The sequence below is a fragment of the Mizuhopecten yessoensis genome, unplaced genomic scaffold (assembly GCF_002113885.1).
Source record: "Mizuhopecten yessoensis strain PY_sf001 unplaced genomic scaffold, ASM211388v2 scaffold10771, whole genome shotgun sequence".
Taxonomy (NCBI): domain Eukaryota; kingdom Metazoa; phylum Mollusca; class Bivalvia; order Pectinida; family Pectinidae; genus Mizuhopecten; species Mizuhopecten yessoensis.
Window position 1 is genome coordinate 1,101,926 of NW_018408713.1, and position 16,824 is coordinate 1,118,749.

Below are 16,824 nucleotides of genomic sequence, written 5' to 3' on the forward strand. Positions count from 1 at the left end.
TTGTATAATACATGACACTGACAGGAGATTTATAATATGTACACATGATAAGAAAATTGTATAAAAGAAATAACATGTACATAAACTATAAATACAGTAAGTGTACTGCTTGCAAATTCTGCATGGTTGGTAATTTTTGCGGTTGATTAAATTCGCTATATTCGTAGTCACTAAAGATACCACAAAATTAAATATCTATGAAGTGTATGGACAAAGACATGTAAATGACTTAAAAATATTTTTTGATGTGTAATGTAATTGGAAAGAACATTGTACTGGGATATAATTATAATATCTACTGACTTAAACTTATTTGGCTGCAGGCTCTGTGATAACACCTCCTCCATCGCAGTCAGATCTTTGTTCAACTTCAAGACATTAGAATCCGGGTCAAGGTCATCAATAGGTCCCGCATAGTTGGACTGAAACAATGTCCCAAAATAATAATCTCTGACTACATAGTACACAGCAATTTCATAATGAAAATATTCAATATCTACATGTGTTACATTTCATGTTTTAAAATGTTAAGCTGATCATTTTAGTTAGTTTCACCAAATAAGGGGACATTTTAATTTGAGCATTATCTAGAATTTGATGGTTACCAAGACAGAGGGCCACCTATAAAACAGTATTTACCTTTAGCTTCCAGAAATCACTTCCAGGTATATTACAGGCACACTTTAGAGTTGTGTTATCTTTACTGTACTTACCTTTCTGGCAACTAATTCCAGGTAGTAGAAGCAGTGAACTCTGACCTCTAAGTGTAACAATAGCAGACAAATTTCAGCCAGGTCCTGGAAATCTTTCTCCAGTGTGTTCAGTGACCTGCAATTATGTATATATATATATAAATATGTATTTATTACTGGCAACTGAAACAGATGCAAAGTTACAAAAAAAAAGATAAGTGATAACTTTAAATTATCTAATGTATATAATATATATATATATTATTATGAACATCACTGGCAAGGCATTTTTCTTTTAAACAAAACTATTTAGAAATGGTACTTCCTCTGAGATAGAGTCAGTTGAAAGTGACCACATGTACACGGTTTTACTGTACTGACAGCTGTATAGTATTGTCATGGTACTTACTCTAATGCTTTGTGGGATACTGGAGGATATTTCTGAAACAGTTAAGTTACAAAGTTTAAAAGGATACATTAACGAGAAAGTAGAATTTACACACAGATTATTACGACGGCAAAATGCAATTTTCTTGAATTTTTTCAACACACTGATATGAATAACAATTAACAATTCATTTCAATCATTACAGTATCAATTCGTATTGATATCTTTCCATGTTTCCACATCTATCTATGTCAAATACTTATAAGGGCATCTCACTTCCGGTTTATACAACCTAAAAACGATTGAAAACAGCTTGATCGCTCATTATAATATATAGGGTATTATAATACTTTTCTCAGGCAAATAGAATATTACAATATTATATTATAGCAAGTTTCGCTATATTGGTCATTGTAAATAACTTACAAGTAGCTCCTTACAGAATCATCAGAATGTGAAATATGAGGAGTGACCACAAAAAGCACAATGTGAACTTTAAAATTCCTATACCAGTGCAGACGCATCATAAACATATACTGAAGATTTGAGTTATATTTACACTACTCTTTTAATCGAACTTGTGACGAAACAAACTTTTAACATTCACTTTTCCTTTATCACATTTCACATACAGACAACTAAGACCAAAGATACATAACCCATTTGTATATATCTAGGACCCATTTTAGAGATACATTTTTCAACATAATTAGAAGAACTGTTGCAAGTACCCAGGTGCAGATCACTTTTGGTCTGGACCAGTTGTAACCTCGGGGAGAAAATGACCTGGTTACCATCAATAGTCATTAGACCTGATTCTATACAAATTATAGACAGTTTACAAAAATACAACTGCTTAGTAAGCAAAGGAACTCATATTTGCCACGTTCTGTACCAAAGACATTAATTAGAAATGAAAGAAAATACCTGGTTAAGCTAGTTAAATTATGTATTGAGCAGGTAGCATAAGAAAATCATTGCGAAAAATGAGAAAATATATATATATTTTTTTTATTTTTTTTAGCTACAATAAGCCTCTCTAAAGCACTTGACAGTACATAGATATACAATTCATCCAATCAACGCAATATATAAGTGAGTAATTATTGCAATGAAATTTTTGTGTGGACAATGACACCAATGTTGTAATCCCTATATGTTGCCTTCACTTGGTGAAAAATGTCATTGCTTTGTCATCATAAAATTCATTCTCAATTCTGGTACCTTGTCTTTGTTGTTTATCATATTGTTTCTGTAAGATTCTAACACAAGACTTACTGATGATTTCTGGGTGCCATGTTTGTCTGACTTGGAGGAAAGTGATTGGGCAAAGTGTCCTAGTCTACCTGTGAACCACTCCTGTAAATACAAACACAAAGGGGTCAAACTTAAAGGTTAACAGACTCCTAGTTCAGTCATTTGTAAGACATGAATTTGACTGATCATGATAATATGTGTCTTTCATCAATTAACTTGTCATGAGTGAGAGTTCAATTACCTTTAAACAGTAATGGATTACACTGAATTTAAATTCAAATTTTACGACATCTGAAGTACAATCACAAAAATTCAATTATCCACAGTAAATACACATTGTTTTTCTCCTGAAGGGATATTGTGTACATCCTCTGATAAGTTTATATATTCAGCCTGTAACACACAACCAAATCCGCCCACCCCCCTATTTTTTTCAAATCGGGAGAAAACACTATCCATAATCTTAGAAAAATTTAAAATTATATGAGGTATTCCGGATCCTTACTTGAACTTTGTAGTATATAGTTTCATCAAAAATCTGTAAAGAAATGAAGTTGCTAGTGGGATGTCACTGAACTGGTAATAAGTGGTTGACATATCTATAAATAGTAACAGTGACCTTAGCCTTGACCTTAGAACCCTAAAATACAAACTAATTCAAAGTTTTCTCATATTTGACCTTTGTATGAAATTTTAAGTGCGATGTCACCTAGTCGGGAGGGGACAAAAGAGGACAGGGCGGATAATAACGATGGTTAAGATGGAACATTTCACAATTCTTGCCTGGAAAACATAAAATCAGCTAGTATATATGATTAACAAGTGGAGTTTTACATACGAGACTCTGATGGTAGTTAGCAATGGTCCTCATCTGTGTGGCGTCTGTGATGATCTCCTGCTGAGGGATCATAGAGTCTGATGAAGACAGGTTACTAATGAGGATGTTCACCTCCTTAGAGTTCAGGGTCCTCATCTCCTCCTCTGAACACATCGCCTGGTTCATGTCCTGGCCCTCCATTGGCTGCAGAACCTGCCAACTTGGCAAGGACCTGTGAAAACAGAAATAACCACAGAGAATGAACAGACAATATCACTTTATATATAAACATATACAGGCTTATTTCTGTTACAGGGGTATTTTCTTAGTCAACTGGATTTGGAAAATCAACATGATGAACTTTATATAAATAACACAATCTACAGTTGTAATGTCAAAACCATAAATTCAACATTGTACACGTTTATATTATCCACACAAACACAGAATAACATACAAATTAAAGTAGAATATTTAAAGAATATCTAGAGCATTTACAGTAAGTTTCATCTAATATTCCGTATATTACATGTCTTGTCTAGTGGATAGAGCACACATGTTATCTTGTTAAACATTAGTGTAATTGAAACTATGACATTTAAAAATAATGTTCAGAAATACAAATTGACAGATGATCAATTCTGAAAAGAAGTGAGAAGAATTTATATGAATAGGTATTTACTATGACACTTCCCATCCTTAAATAAATTCATAAAATTTGGTAAGTAAAGATTTTGAAAGAGTTTAGGATAATTGTTAAATATGCAAAAGTTTCAAGTATTGCATATAAATCTAATAGTTGGTTATTGCTATTTAATAAACATATTCACCAAATCTAGTAACTTTTCACATCTTTATTCAGAAAGCAATTAATTACAGATAAACTGACAGAATGACATTCTGTAAATCTAGGATTATAACTTGTCGGATATTGTTATGATCATATTACCCCATTGTAACCAGCTGACTTTACCTGAGAAACCTGCTGATGTCTTCATCCTTAGCCCACATAGCACTGATCATTCGCTTCTCATCCGCATCATACTGAACCATACCTACAGGTCGCCAATGGTAACAAAGAAATATAAACAATGTACCTACAAGTTACAATAATTTAACATATCCCTGTCACTCTGAATGAAGTAAAGCTCATTTGCCGTGTGACAGGTGTGTCTGTGACTAAGTACCCCTGTATGCTGTGTGACATGCGTGTCTGTGACTAAGTACCCCTGTATGCTGTGTGACATGCGTGTCTGTGACTAAGTACCCCTGTATGATGTCTGACAGGTGTGTCTGTGACTTACCCCTGTATGCTGTGTGTATGTGGCTTACCCCTGTATGCTGTGTGACAGGTGTGTATGTGACTTACCCCTGTATGCTGTGTGGCAAGCTAGGTATGTCTGTGACTAGGTACCCCTGTATGATGTCTGACAGGTGTGTCTGTGACTTACCCCTGTATGCTGTGTGTCTATGACTAAGTACCCCTGTATGCTGTGTGACAGGTGTGTCTGTGACTAAGTACCCCTGTATGATGTCTGACAGGTGTGTATGTGACTTACCCCTGTATGCTGTGTGACAGGTGGGTCTGTGACTTACCCCTGCATGCTGTATGACAGGTGTGTCTGTGACTAAGTACCCCTGTATGATGTCTGACAGGTGTGTCTGTGACTTACCCCTGTATGCTGTGTGACATGTGTCTCTGTAATCCTTCAGTATGTTACAGATCATGTTGAGAAATTGGTCAGCATATGTTGGCAGATCTTGCATTAACTCCTGTAAGTCCTGTATGTTCTTATCCACAATTACAGTGCTCTGGAAATCAATTATAATTTTGAATTATTTATATGCCTTTTGTTATAAAATTGTATAACTTTGTATAATCACAAAATAAACATACCAATTCAAAACCAGAATTGTTTGAGCCTTTCCGCCTAATTGAAAGAGTAATTGGAGTGTCTACCCTGTTCACATTCAATCAACATAATGGCAGCATACATCCTTAGCAATACACAGGAATTATTAGACAAGCCATTTGGATTGATATGTTTTGCCTATAACCAACTTAGAAAATCAATCAACATATAAGAGAAACTAAGTTAAACGCAAAAACTTAATGTTGATGGAAATGCTGACAAAGTCAATGGACCGGAAAAGGTAGGCCGTATCCAGCATTTGATGCATGGGTTGAGATGTACTACCTAAGATGCATCTATGGTGAAAGTTTGGTTGATCTAGCACTTATACTTTCAGAGAAACTAACTTAAACGCAAAAACTTAATGTTGATTGATCTCGGAGATGCTGACAAAGTCTATCGACCATGAAAGGTATGCCGCATCCAGCATTTAATGCATGAGTTGAGATGTACTACCTAGGATGCATCTATGGTCCAAGTTTGGTTGGTGTAGCACTTATGCTTTCAGAGAAACTAACTTTAACACAAAAACTTCATGTTGCCTCCATCGCCGGAAAAGCAACACCTAAGTCTTGCTTCCACTTTGTGGCGGCGAGACAAAAATTGTATTTTATTTTGTAATTATGACATCTTAAAGTATGTCTTATAGCACTCTGAAAGTGTGTCCCCTAATATAATAGGACATTACCTGTTTGTACTTCAATCAAGTTCAAGGTAGGCACTTAAAACCATCATTAGTAAAGGAAGACAACTCACTGTAAGTAAGGGCCGAGAAACACCAAGATCTCTTTGTGTTTTGTGATCAACGACGTGACGTAGAGAGTCAAAGCCTGAAATGACAAAGAAACAATGAATCTGAAATGCAAATAAATCATCACATATTTATAACGGCAAACATGCAAATTATAAAGTGTATTTTTTTATTCATTTACATGTACTAGAAACTACAAAATCCTTCTCATTATTTACTTATCTGCTTCACTACTGAGTAATTTGATCGGTTATCCAGCCGACAACTATGACATGAAAACCATTTTCTATTTATAATAACAGTGTGAGAATGACCTTTGGTTCATGGCCTGTGTGAACTGCAAACTTTTCAATGTAGTTTAAGTACATTATAGAGTTTGAGGGCAGTAAAGTGATGACAGACATGTTCTATTTATAGTAACAGTGACCTTTGACTTGTCTGAAGTATCATGTACTGAACAATAGATAGAGTCTCATCAAAACCTGACATAAAATAAGGATGGTGGGCAATGATAAACCATCTAGTAACGGTGACTTTGACCTCTGCTATAGGACTCTGAAACAGGGTCACTAGTGTGAAGTTTCATCCAAACCAAATCGAGGGTGAAAGCAGAAGAATGGTAACAACTGATATGACTTATTGGGATACTCTGACAGACAGATATAGTGAGATGTACCACTACCAAAATGCTCATCAAAGTATTGGACACATTTTTTCCAGCATGACTATAGTATTTATAAATCATTTTTGAAAAGAAAACCGTACCGTGTGGGACTTACATCAGAAATGATAAAGATGACATATACAAAATGTAGTCAACAACAGTGTTCTGAGTGTAAAACAACACCGCAGGGCTAGACCCAGATTTGAACCCTGAACTTCAGACTGCTAAACTATCGCTCTAACAGATTGAGCTACCTTGTTGATGGTATATATAGTGTCCCGACTCTACTGTGCTACAGTTCTAACAGATTGAGCTAACTTGTTGATGGTAGTGTCCCGACTCTACTGTACTATAGATCTGACAGATTGAGCTACCTTGTTGATGGTAGTGTCCCGACTCGACTGTGCTACAGTTCTAACAGATTGAGATACCTTGTTGATGGTAGTGTCCCGACTCTACTGTACTATAGATCTGACAGATTGAGCTACCTTGTTGATGGTAGTATCCCGACTCTACTGTGCTACAGTTCTAACAGATTGAGCTAACTTGTTGATGGTAGTGTCCCGACTCTACTGTGCTACAGTTCTAACAGACTGAGCTACCTTGTTGATGGTAGTGTTGTCCTGACTCTACTGTGCCACAGTTCTAACAGATTGAGCTACCTTGTTGATGGTAGTGTCCCGACTCTACTGTACTATAGTTCTAACAGATTGAGCTACCTTGTTAATGGTAGTGTCATGACTCTACTGTGCTACAGTTCTAACAGACTGAGCTACCTTGTTGATGGTAGTGTCCCGACTCGACTGTGCTACAGCGCTAACAGATTGAGATACCTTGTTGTTGATAGTGTCCCGACTCTACTGTACTATAGATCTAACAGATTGAGCTACCTTGTTGATGGTAGTGTCCCGACTCTACTGTGCCACAATTCTAACAGATTGAGCTACCTTGTTAATGGTAGTGTCATGACTCTACTGTGCTACAGTTCTAACAGACTGAGCTACCTTGTTGATGATAGTGTCCCGACTCTACTGTGCTACAGCTCTAACAGATTGAGCTACCTTGTTGGTGGTAGTGTCCCGACTCTACTGTGCTACAGCTCTAACAGACTGAGCTACCTTGCTGATGGTAGTGTCCCGACTCTACTGTGCCACAGTTCTAACAGATTTAGCTACCTTGTTGATGGTAGTGTCCTGACTCTACTGTGCTACAGTGCTAACAGATTGAGCTACCTTGTTGATGGTAGTGTCACGACTCTACTGTGCTACAGTTCTAACAGACTGAGCTACCTTGTTGATGGTAGTGTTCCGACTCTACTGTGCTACAGCTTTAACAGATTGAGCTATCTTGTTGGTGGTAATGTCCCGACTCTACTGAGCTACAGCTCTAACAGACTGAGCTACCTTGTTGATGATAGTGTCCCGACTCTACTGTGCTACAGTTCTAACAGATTGAGCTACCTTGTTGATGGTATATATAGTGTCCCAACTCTACTGTGCTACAGTTCTAACAGATTGAGCTACCTTGTTGCTAGTAGTGTCCCGAGTCTACTGTGCTACAGCTCTAACAGATTGAGCTTCCTTGTTGATGGTAGTGTCCCGCCTCTACTGTATAGCTCTAACAGATTGAGCTACCTTGTTGCTAGTAGTGTCCCGAGTCTACTGTGCTACAGCTCTAACAGATTGAGCTACCTTGTTGATGGTAGTGTCCCGACTCTACTGTATAGCTCTAACAGATTGAGCTACCTTGTTGATAGTAGTATCCCCACTCTACTGTGCTACAGTTTTAACAGATTGAGCTACCTTGTTGATGGTGGTGTCACGACTCTACTGTGCCACAGTTCTAACAGATTGAGCTACCTTGTTGATGGTAGTGTCCTGACTGTGCTTCAGTTCTAACAGATTGAGCTACCTTGTTGATGATAGTGTCCCAGTTCTAACAGATTGAGCTACCTTGTTGATGGAAGTGTCCAGACTCTACTGTGCTACAGTTCTAACAGACTGAGCTACCTTGTTGATGGTAGTGTCCTGACTGTGCTTCAGTTCTAACAGATTGAGCTACCTTGTTGATGATAGTGTCCCGACTCTACTGTGCTACAGATCTAACAGATTGAGCTACCTTGTTGATGGTAGGGTCCCGACTCTACTGTGCCACAGTTCTAACAGATTGAGCTCCCTTGTTGATGATAGTGCCCCGACTCTACTGTGCTACAGATCTAACAGATTGAGCTACCTTGTTGATGGTAGGGTCCCGACTCTACTGTGCCACAGTTCTAACAGATTGAGCTCCCTTGTTGATGATAGTGCCCCGACTCTACTGTGCTACAGATCTAACAGATTGAGCTACCTTGTTGATGGTAGTGTCCCAACTCTACTGTGCTACAGTTCTAACAGATTGAGCTGCCTTGTTGATGGTAGTGTCCTGACTCTACTGTGCTACATTTCTAACAGATTGAGCTACCTTGTTGATGGTAGGGTCCCGACTCTACTGTGCCACAGTTCTAACAGATTGAGCTCCCTTGTTGATGGTAGTGTCCCGACTCTACTGTGCTACAGCTCTAACAGATTGAGCTACCTTGTTGATGGTAGTGTCCTGACTGTGCTACAGTTCTAACAGATTGAGCTACCTTGTTGATGGTAGTGTCCCGACTCAACTGTGCTACAGTTCTAACAGATTGAGCTACCTTGTTGATGGTAGTGTCCCGACTCTACTGTGCTACAGTTCTAACAGATTGAGCTACCTTGTTGATGGTAGTGTCCCGACTCTACTGTGCTACAGTTCTAACAGATTGAGCTACCTTGTTGATGGAAGTGTCCCGACTCTACTGTGCTACAGCTCTAACAGATTGATCTACCTTGTTGATGGTAGTGTCCCGACTCTACTGTGCTACAGTTCTAACAGATTGAGCCCCCTTGTTGATGGTAGTGTCCCGACTCTACTGTGCTACAGCTCTAACATATTGAGCTACCTTGTTGATGGTAGTGTCCCGACAATGAGCTGATCATTCCTAGACCGAGTTTCATTTTAATCAGCCTATTAGAACTTAAATTGTTTTAAAGTTTTAAATTGTTTTTTCAAAATGGCGGCCGTGTCGGCCATATTGGATTTTTTATTGACCCGAAAAATAACAACACTTTGTCAGAACCATAAGTCGATCATTCCTACCAAGTTTCAGTTCAATCAGTCTAGCAGAACTTGACTTTAAGTTTGAAATAGCTTTTCAAAATGGCGGCCTTGATGGCCATATTGGATTTCTGATTGACCCAAAAAAGAACAACACTTTGTTAGGACCATGAGTCGATCATTCCTATTAAGTGTCGGTTCAATCGGCTCAGTAGAACTTGACATTAAGTTTGAAATAGTTTTTCAAAATGGCGGATGTGGCGGCCATATTGGATTTCTGATCGACCCCAAAAATAACAACACTTTGTCAGGACCATGAGTCGATCATTCCTATTAAGTTTCAGTTCAATCAGCCCAGTAGAACTTGGCTTTAAATTTGAAAAAGTTTTTCAAAATGGCGGCTGCGGCGGCCATTTTGGATTTCTGATCGACCCGAAAAATAACAACACTTGGTCAGGGAGATGTCAGTAACCTTCCCATGAAATATTAATGAAATCCCTTTGCCAGTATTTCAGCTTAAGTTGAAAATGTAAAATGTTAACGGACGACGCATGCTTAAGCTCAGGTGACCTAAAAATGCTAATATTTGGACAAGATAGAAGGAAATCAGTGACCGTCGGTAAGTACACTACTCCATTTAAATCAGTATAAATATAAACAAACAACACATGAGCACAATGTCAGGAGCATTTCATTAGCCGTTATAAATAAGGGATATATACATAAAACAAGAGGCCCAAGGGCCTTAGCGGTCACCTGAGTTATAGCATAGGTACTGGTAGCTTTATTTTATTGTTTAGATATGATGTGGAAATCAATTTAAATTAAGCCCCTGATGATCTTTCCATCAATACCGGGAAAATGACTGTAATACCTCTGAGTCTGGAGAAGAAGATTTTTGAAATATTGGTTAATTTTCCCTTTGGGGCCCCGCCCTGGCCCCTAGGGTTGAGGTAGGAATCCCAATTTTACAATTTGGTAGCCTCATCTACCAAGGATGATTCTGACCAAGTTTGAAAAAATTCCATCCACTGGTTCTTGAGAAGAAGTTGATAATGTAAAAAGTTTATGCACGACGCACGACGAACGACGGACGACGAACGACGACGGACGGAAAGTGATTGGAATAGGTCACTTGAGCAAAGCTCAGGTGACATAAAAACTTTTATACTGACATTGGCTCACTTTTAAAGTATGAGGGATTATAATATGCTAAGGTCCAGGATAGGACCAGTCCATGTTGGTAAGTATGCATATTTGCATGCATTCTTCCTTTTGATTGAACTTAATATAGGAGAAGTCATTTTTCTTAATGACATCTTAAAGTAAGTCTATTAGCACTCTAAAAGTAGTGTGTCCCCCTAATGGGACATTACCTGTTTGTACTTCAATCAAGTTCAAGGTAGGCATTAAAAACAAATGAAATGCACAATTTCCTCACTTTCTAACGAGGATCTATTTAATCTCACCCCTTCTGTCCTTTTTTAGTATAAAAGCATGCCGTGTGTTAATTAAGCAAGAGGCCCAGTGGTCCTGTATTGCTCACCTGGATAATCAAGCAACCATGGAAAATTATTCTAATTATATACAATACTGCAACTATTACCAAATATTGGCTCTGTCTCACAGCAACACCAATCCCTCATTAGGTCCCTTCTTTCTGCCTCCACGAATTGGGGTGGATTTTAAACATTAACCTTTTAACCTAAAAGCAACTCTCCAATTATACAAAATTGTGTCCCCTTTGCCCAAGGATGCTCTACACAATTTTTTTTTAAATCCCTCCAAATGAACTTAAGGAGAAGGATTCCAGGGTGACCACACTTTCTGTTATACAAATTGAGTCCCCCCTTGCTAAATGATGCCCTGGACGGACCAAATTTGAGTAAATAACTCCTAGCATACTGAAGGAGATCGATTTTAAAGATCAACCTCAATTTACCATTTTGCCCCCCTTAGTCACAACCTCTGTTTATCTTTGGACCAAGTTTGGTTCAAATCCTTAATGGTACAGAAGGAGAAGAATTTTCGAAGATATTATGCAAGTTCCCCTATTGGGCCCCATCCTCCTTTCCCAAGGCAGGCCACACCCTCCGTTTATACAAAGTTGAATCCCCTTCACCCAAGGATGCTCTACACAAAATTTTGTTAAAATTCCTCCAATAAACCTGAAGGAGAAGGCTTTTGAAGATTTAACTGAATTTCCCCTATTGGACCCCACACCACTGCCAAGGCGAACCATGACCTCTGCTTATACAAAATTAAGTCCCCTTATTCCAAGGATGCTCCTGGCCAAATTTGGATAAAACCCCTCGAATGTTAAAGAAGGAGAAGCCGAAGGGCTTTGAAGATTAAAACTTCAAACTTCCCTTTTGAGCCCCGCCCCTCTGCACCCAGAGGGATCACACCCACCGTTTATACAAAATTGAGTCCCCTTGACACAAGGATGCTTCAGACAAACTTAGAATAAACTCCCTATATCTCTAAATTAGAAGAAGGATTTTAAAGGTTTTACCTGTATTTCCTTATTAGGCCCTGCCCTTTTGCCTCCAGGGATGCCACACCCACCGTTTATACAAAATTGAGTCACCTTGGCCCAAGGATGCTCCAGACTAGATTAGGAGAAAATCCCTTAATCCCTACGGTAGAAGGTTTTTAAAGGTTTTAACCCTTTTTCCCCCTTTTGGCCCCGGGCCCCCCCCCCCCCAGGGTGGCCAAACCCACTGCTTATACAAAATTGAGTCCTCTTGGCCCAAGGAGGCTCCAGACTAGATTAGGAGAAAATCCCTTAATCCCTATGATAGAATGTTTTTTAAATGTTTTACCTCTATTGGGCCCCGCCCCTCTGCCCCCAGGGGAGCGGGGCCCACCATTTATACAAAATTGAGTCCCCTTGGCACAAGGATGCTCCAGACTAGATTAGGATATAATCCCTCAATCCCTACGGTAGAAGAAGAATTTTAAAGGTTTTACCTCTACTTCCCCTATTGGGCTCTGCCCCTCTGCCCACAGAGGGGCCACACCCACCATTTACACAAAATTGAGTCCCCTTGGCCTAAAGATGCTCCAGACCAAATTTAGTTCAAATCTACCTGGCTGTTCAGGACAAGTAGCGTTTTAAAGGAAAAGTTGACGGACAGACAGACGACGGACGCTGCGGTATGGCAAAATTTGTGTGGACACTGCATAGAAAACAAGGTTACAACAATCTTTGATACAGTAAATTCTGGTATATATAAAGACACAAATTACTGTATGTTATTTTATCTAGTGACTCGGATTTGTTGTAACAATAAATAATTTATTTAAGAGATCTGCAGATGTCAGCAATACCATACCTTCTTCAAACACTGACATCCATCCATTTCTAAATTTTGATAATTTTAAAACGAATACCCGGTAACAGTAATAGTAAATATCAAATTTGATTTGTATAGATAAACAAGAACATATGCTCTTATATACATTGCATTAATAGGATCCAGAAACAAGTTAATGGTTGTTACTTAATGACTGTATATGAAAATTTGTAAAAAAAAAAGTAATTTGGATGTAAAGATTTCCATCAATGTCTAGAAAAAATGTGTTTGACAGCCAGGTAGACCCTGGTTTTTTTTGGTAAGAAAACAAATAATGATTCTTAAGGAACCAATTTATAGAGCAGATATCTATTAAGTACATTGTAATTCACATCTGATGGAGCGAACTCATTCTCAAGTGAAATTTACCTGCTTGACAAAATGTGATCAAAATTATAAGCAGTTCTCAGGAGTCAGATATACCTGGATATTTTATTTATGACAAAGTTAACCCAGCATTTTGTTTGATTGTTCAGTGACTGAAAAATTATAAATATTTGTCAGTTACTTAAATTAAAGAGTAACTATAGTGCTGCAATATTTTTCAAGTAAAGAAAGATTGATAAATACCTTCCCCCCCCCCCAAAACATCAAAATGCAGTCACATCAAAATTAAGTCACTAGACAAGAACAACACAAAATTCAGCACAAAAACAGTTTGGATACACAACAGACAAAACAATAACAAATTAAAAATACACACATTTGATGAGTTGGATATATGTGGAGAAGTTCGTCAGTCAAAATCAGAAAAATCTTTCTGAAGGGACAGATTTTTCAAATGCATGATCAGACAGTAGACGTTCTGTAACCTCATTTGGTATTGATGACTAAGTCTCATAGCTCCTCATGATTTTAGTAACACGTACGTGAATCTGACGCATCCATTCATTAAGTTACATCAAAATCTATTGACGTTAATTCCAACTAACTGGTTAAATGATATTACTTTCTTGTCTTGAATGTGTTCTCATGCTTTTAATTTTTTTTCGATAGAAAAGGAGGATATCTAAAATATTTGAAATGATCAATCACACAAAAATTAGCAAATTTTGGATACCAAAATACATGTATTCTATGTATATATACATTCATAGTGTAGTTTGGAAAAGTTCAACTGCTGAAAATTTTAGGAACATTATTACTATCATTCAATCAAAATTGTAAGGAAGTGTTGGTAATCTTGCAAGTTAAAGTAAGTATACCATGCTCTTCACACTGGGCATAGCTGTGTATTGTGATAAATATACAAATGTACATAATATAAACAGATTTGTGGAGAATGGTTGTGTGGAAATTAATGAGATGAACATATGACCAATAAATGGACTGAAAATAATAATCACCGCTTTGACTAATAACAAGCGGAGGACAAAAAATGACGGAAAAATAAGGAAAACAAAAGTTTCGGTGATGAACAAAGCTGACCACTGTAAATATCCGGCCATATTGACCGCCAGAAACATGCTAACTTACACTGTTCTTCCTCATCCACTGCAGCAGTAGAATGACCACAAAACAGGACAGTTATGACCATTACATAGAAACATCCATTTCACAAAATACACTGTACCGCTAATTACTCACATAAGTGTTGTTACAATGAGGTCCAGCCTTATTTTTACAAATCAACAATTTTTGGCAAATATTCATTTCTACTGGGTATTTGTTTTCCACTTTTTTCATGGGTGAATAATATTTTTACAAATAAAGTGTTCTTCCAGTTCGGTAAAACCTTGATAAAAAAGCTCGTCTTATTTGAAACCACATTTTTCAATGAAACCCTTTCCTTATCAATTGCTTCATAATTGTCTTTTTGATATGTCACCAGACTCTTTTATAAAGCCAAAATTCTGCTGAATAAATATTGGCAGTATAATTAAATGTTACTGTAAATCCTACTGCCTTAATACAAAAATAACCTTTCGATGGGGAAAACATGTAAATAAAATATTGTGCCCCAAAATTTATTTTTTATTAATCATAACTGCAAACCTTAATGAAATAAGCATCATAGACGATCAAAATGGAGGCAAATCCCACGAACTGCAATTCATTTCCATATGTTTACTTTTCAAACACATCAAATCAGTAGTATGGCATTTGAACAGTTACAATTGGTCATTTAATGTTTTCCTTTAAGAATATTTTATCATTTAAAGCTTCAATAGTTAGATGTTTAAACAGTTTCAATATTTTAACAAGCTGTGCAAAGGCAGCAGAATCCAAATACACACACATTGATTAACTTCCTGAAAGTTTCTATAATGAAGAGCATTACTGAGGAAGAGGAAAATTCATTCTTAATCCAATTAAGCCATCTAACTTGTAAGAAATTTCCTTTAGTTATGGAGTGTTCATGAAAATTGGACCCAATATGTCACCAATCATAAACATGATTTTAAAACACTTCAAGTTTGCAAATTCAAATATGTATCAACTATGTTATTGATGAGTTACATAAATCACAGATACTATGCTGGGTATTTTCTAGAAAACAATACGTCTTTAACATCTATTCAAACAAAACAAGGCCACATTTGTGGTAGATTACCTATGGTGGCAGCTTCTATGCTGTTTTTGACAGAGTAGTGGACCTGACCGAGGAAGATATCCTGGACAAAGTCGGTGACGAAGGCCTGAAGACTTGAGGATCCATCCATACAGGCAATAGCATCTTCTACCTCCCTGATGAAGTCCTGTAGTGGCTTAAAGATGGCTGTAATAGGATTAGCATTGCTACATACATTATTTGTGTTATCTTCATGATTAAATATAATCAAATATCAGTTTAATTCACACATGTCAACCTCTGGACCCTAATCAGGGGATTCCTCGCTAAGCAAACTACCAGAGAGAGAGATAAAAACACATAAAACAACTCACAGCATGTATTCAGTTCCATTGTGTGGTTAAACTTTGTTTAAAATTATCATCCTTTATTATTATGAAAAGTTCATTCACACAGTGAACTGGTTGGTGCCTTTCAATAGTACAACATGTACAACTACAGTAGCCTGACCAGCGACACTCAGTTTAATTATCATGCTGACTCAACCTATGGCCAGCGACTTTAGAACTGATGTAATTAAACATAATTTAGTTTAGACTTGAATGATTTTCACTTCTCCCACCCTTCACAAGATTGTCTCCTGTTTTAGCTGAGAGAGATCAGCTTACCTGTGATATTGTAGACGCTAGGCTTGCAGACCATCTGGTGTTTCTCCAGTCCCATCTCAGCTAACATACTGGCATTGAACATGTCACTCTACAATACACATTTACAGCTAATAACTCAACCAAAACAGCTAACGAGAATCATTTTTCACAAATCATATAAAGAAAAGTGTGAGCAGGAATAAATATGATTTGTCTATATAATCTGATATTGACCATTTATAATCCAAGTGCAAGACTGTTGGTTTATTTCATGTTTTCAAAGAAAGTATTACTAATTCTGATTTTACCTTAAGGTGTAATTAAGTTGAACTTTATATAAAACTGATTCCACTTTTTCAATGCTTGATTAACACCAAATTTTCATCTTGTATGTGTCATAGTTCAGCACAAACACTTCAAGTACAGTTTATTGATTCAAAGTGATTGGTCGAAGACAAAACAACAACAAAACCCTTTTTGAAAAAAACATTTGAGCTTGTAAAGCTTGATAAGGTTTTAACCAACTTGGCAGATTCATTTAAACAAACTTTCGAAATGTCATTGAGAAATATCTAACATTCTGAATTTCACAAGTACAGTTTATGGATTCAAAGTGATTGGTGGAAGACAAAAAAACAACAAAACACCTTTTGAAAAAAACATTAATTATAATGAGCTTGTAAAGCTTGATAAGGTTTTAA

The 16,824-nt window shown here is 37.2% G+C and overlaps 1 protein-coding gene across 3 annotated transcripts in view; it reads right to left on the reverse strand.

The window, feature by feature from the left end:
• LOC110462305 (exocyst complex component 4-like) overlaps nucleotides 1–16,824 on the reverse strand; it is a 41,345-nt gene that overhangs the window by 4,101 nt on the left and 20,420 nt on the right. For 2 of the 3 annotated variants that reach the window (XM_021516218.1, XM_021516216.1), the window contains 11 exons: nucleotides 16,145–16,232; nucleotides 15,519–15,683; nucleotides 14,441–14,458; nucleotides 5,824–5,897; nucleotides 4,828–4,966; nucleotides 4,128–4,209; nucleotides 3,176–3,386; nucleotides 2,359–2,439; nucleotides 1,102–1,133; nucleotides 714–828; nucleotides 304–422 (listed from right to left, as the gene is read on the reverse strand). In XM_021516218.1, the coding sequence (XP_021371893.1) occupies nucleotides 304–422; nucleotides 714–828; nucleotides 1,102–1,133; nucleotides 2,359–2,439; nucleotides 3,176–3,386; nucleotides 4,128–4,209; nucleotides 4,828–4,966; nucleotides 5,824–5,897; nucleotides 14,441–14,458; nucleotides 15,519–15,683; nucleotides 16,145–16,232 (1,124 nt within the window). The remainder of the gene's footprint in view (nucleotides 1–303; nucleotides 423–713; nucleotides 829–1,101; nucleotides 1,134–2,358; nucleotides 2,440–3,175; nucleotides 3,387–4,127; nucleotides 4,210–4,827; nucleotides 4,967–5,823; nucleotides 5,898–14,440; nucleotides 14,459–15,518; nucleotides 15,684–16,144; nucleotides 16,233–16,824) is intronic. The other variant, XM_021516217.1, reaches the window with a different exon arrangement.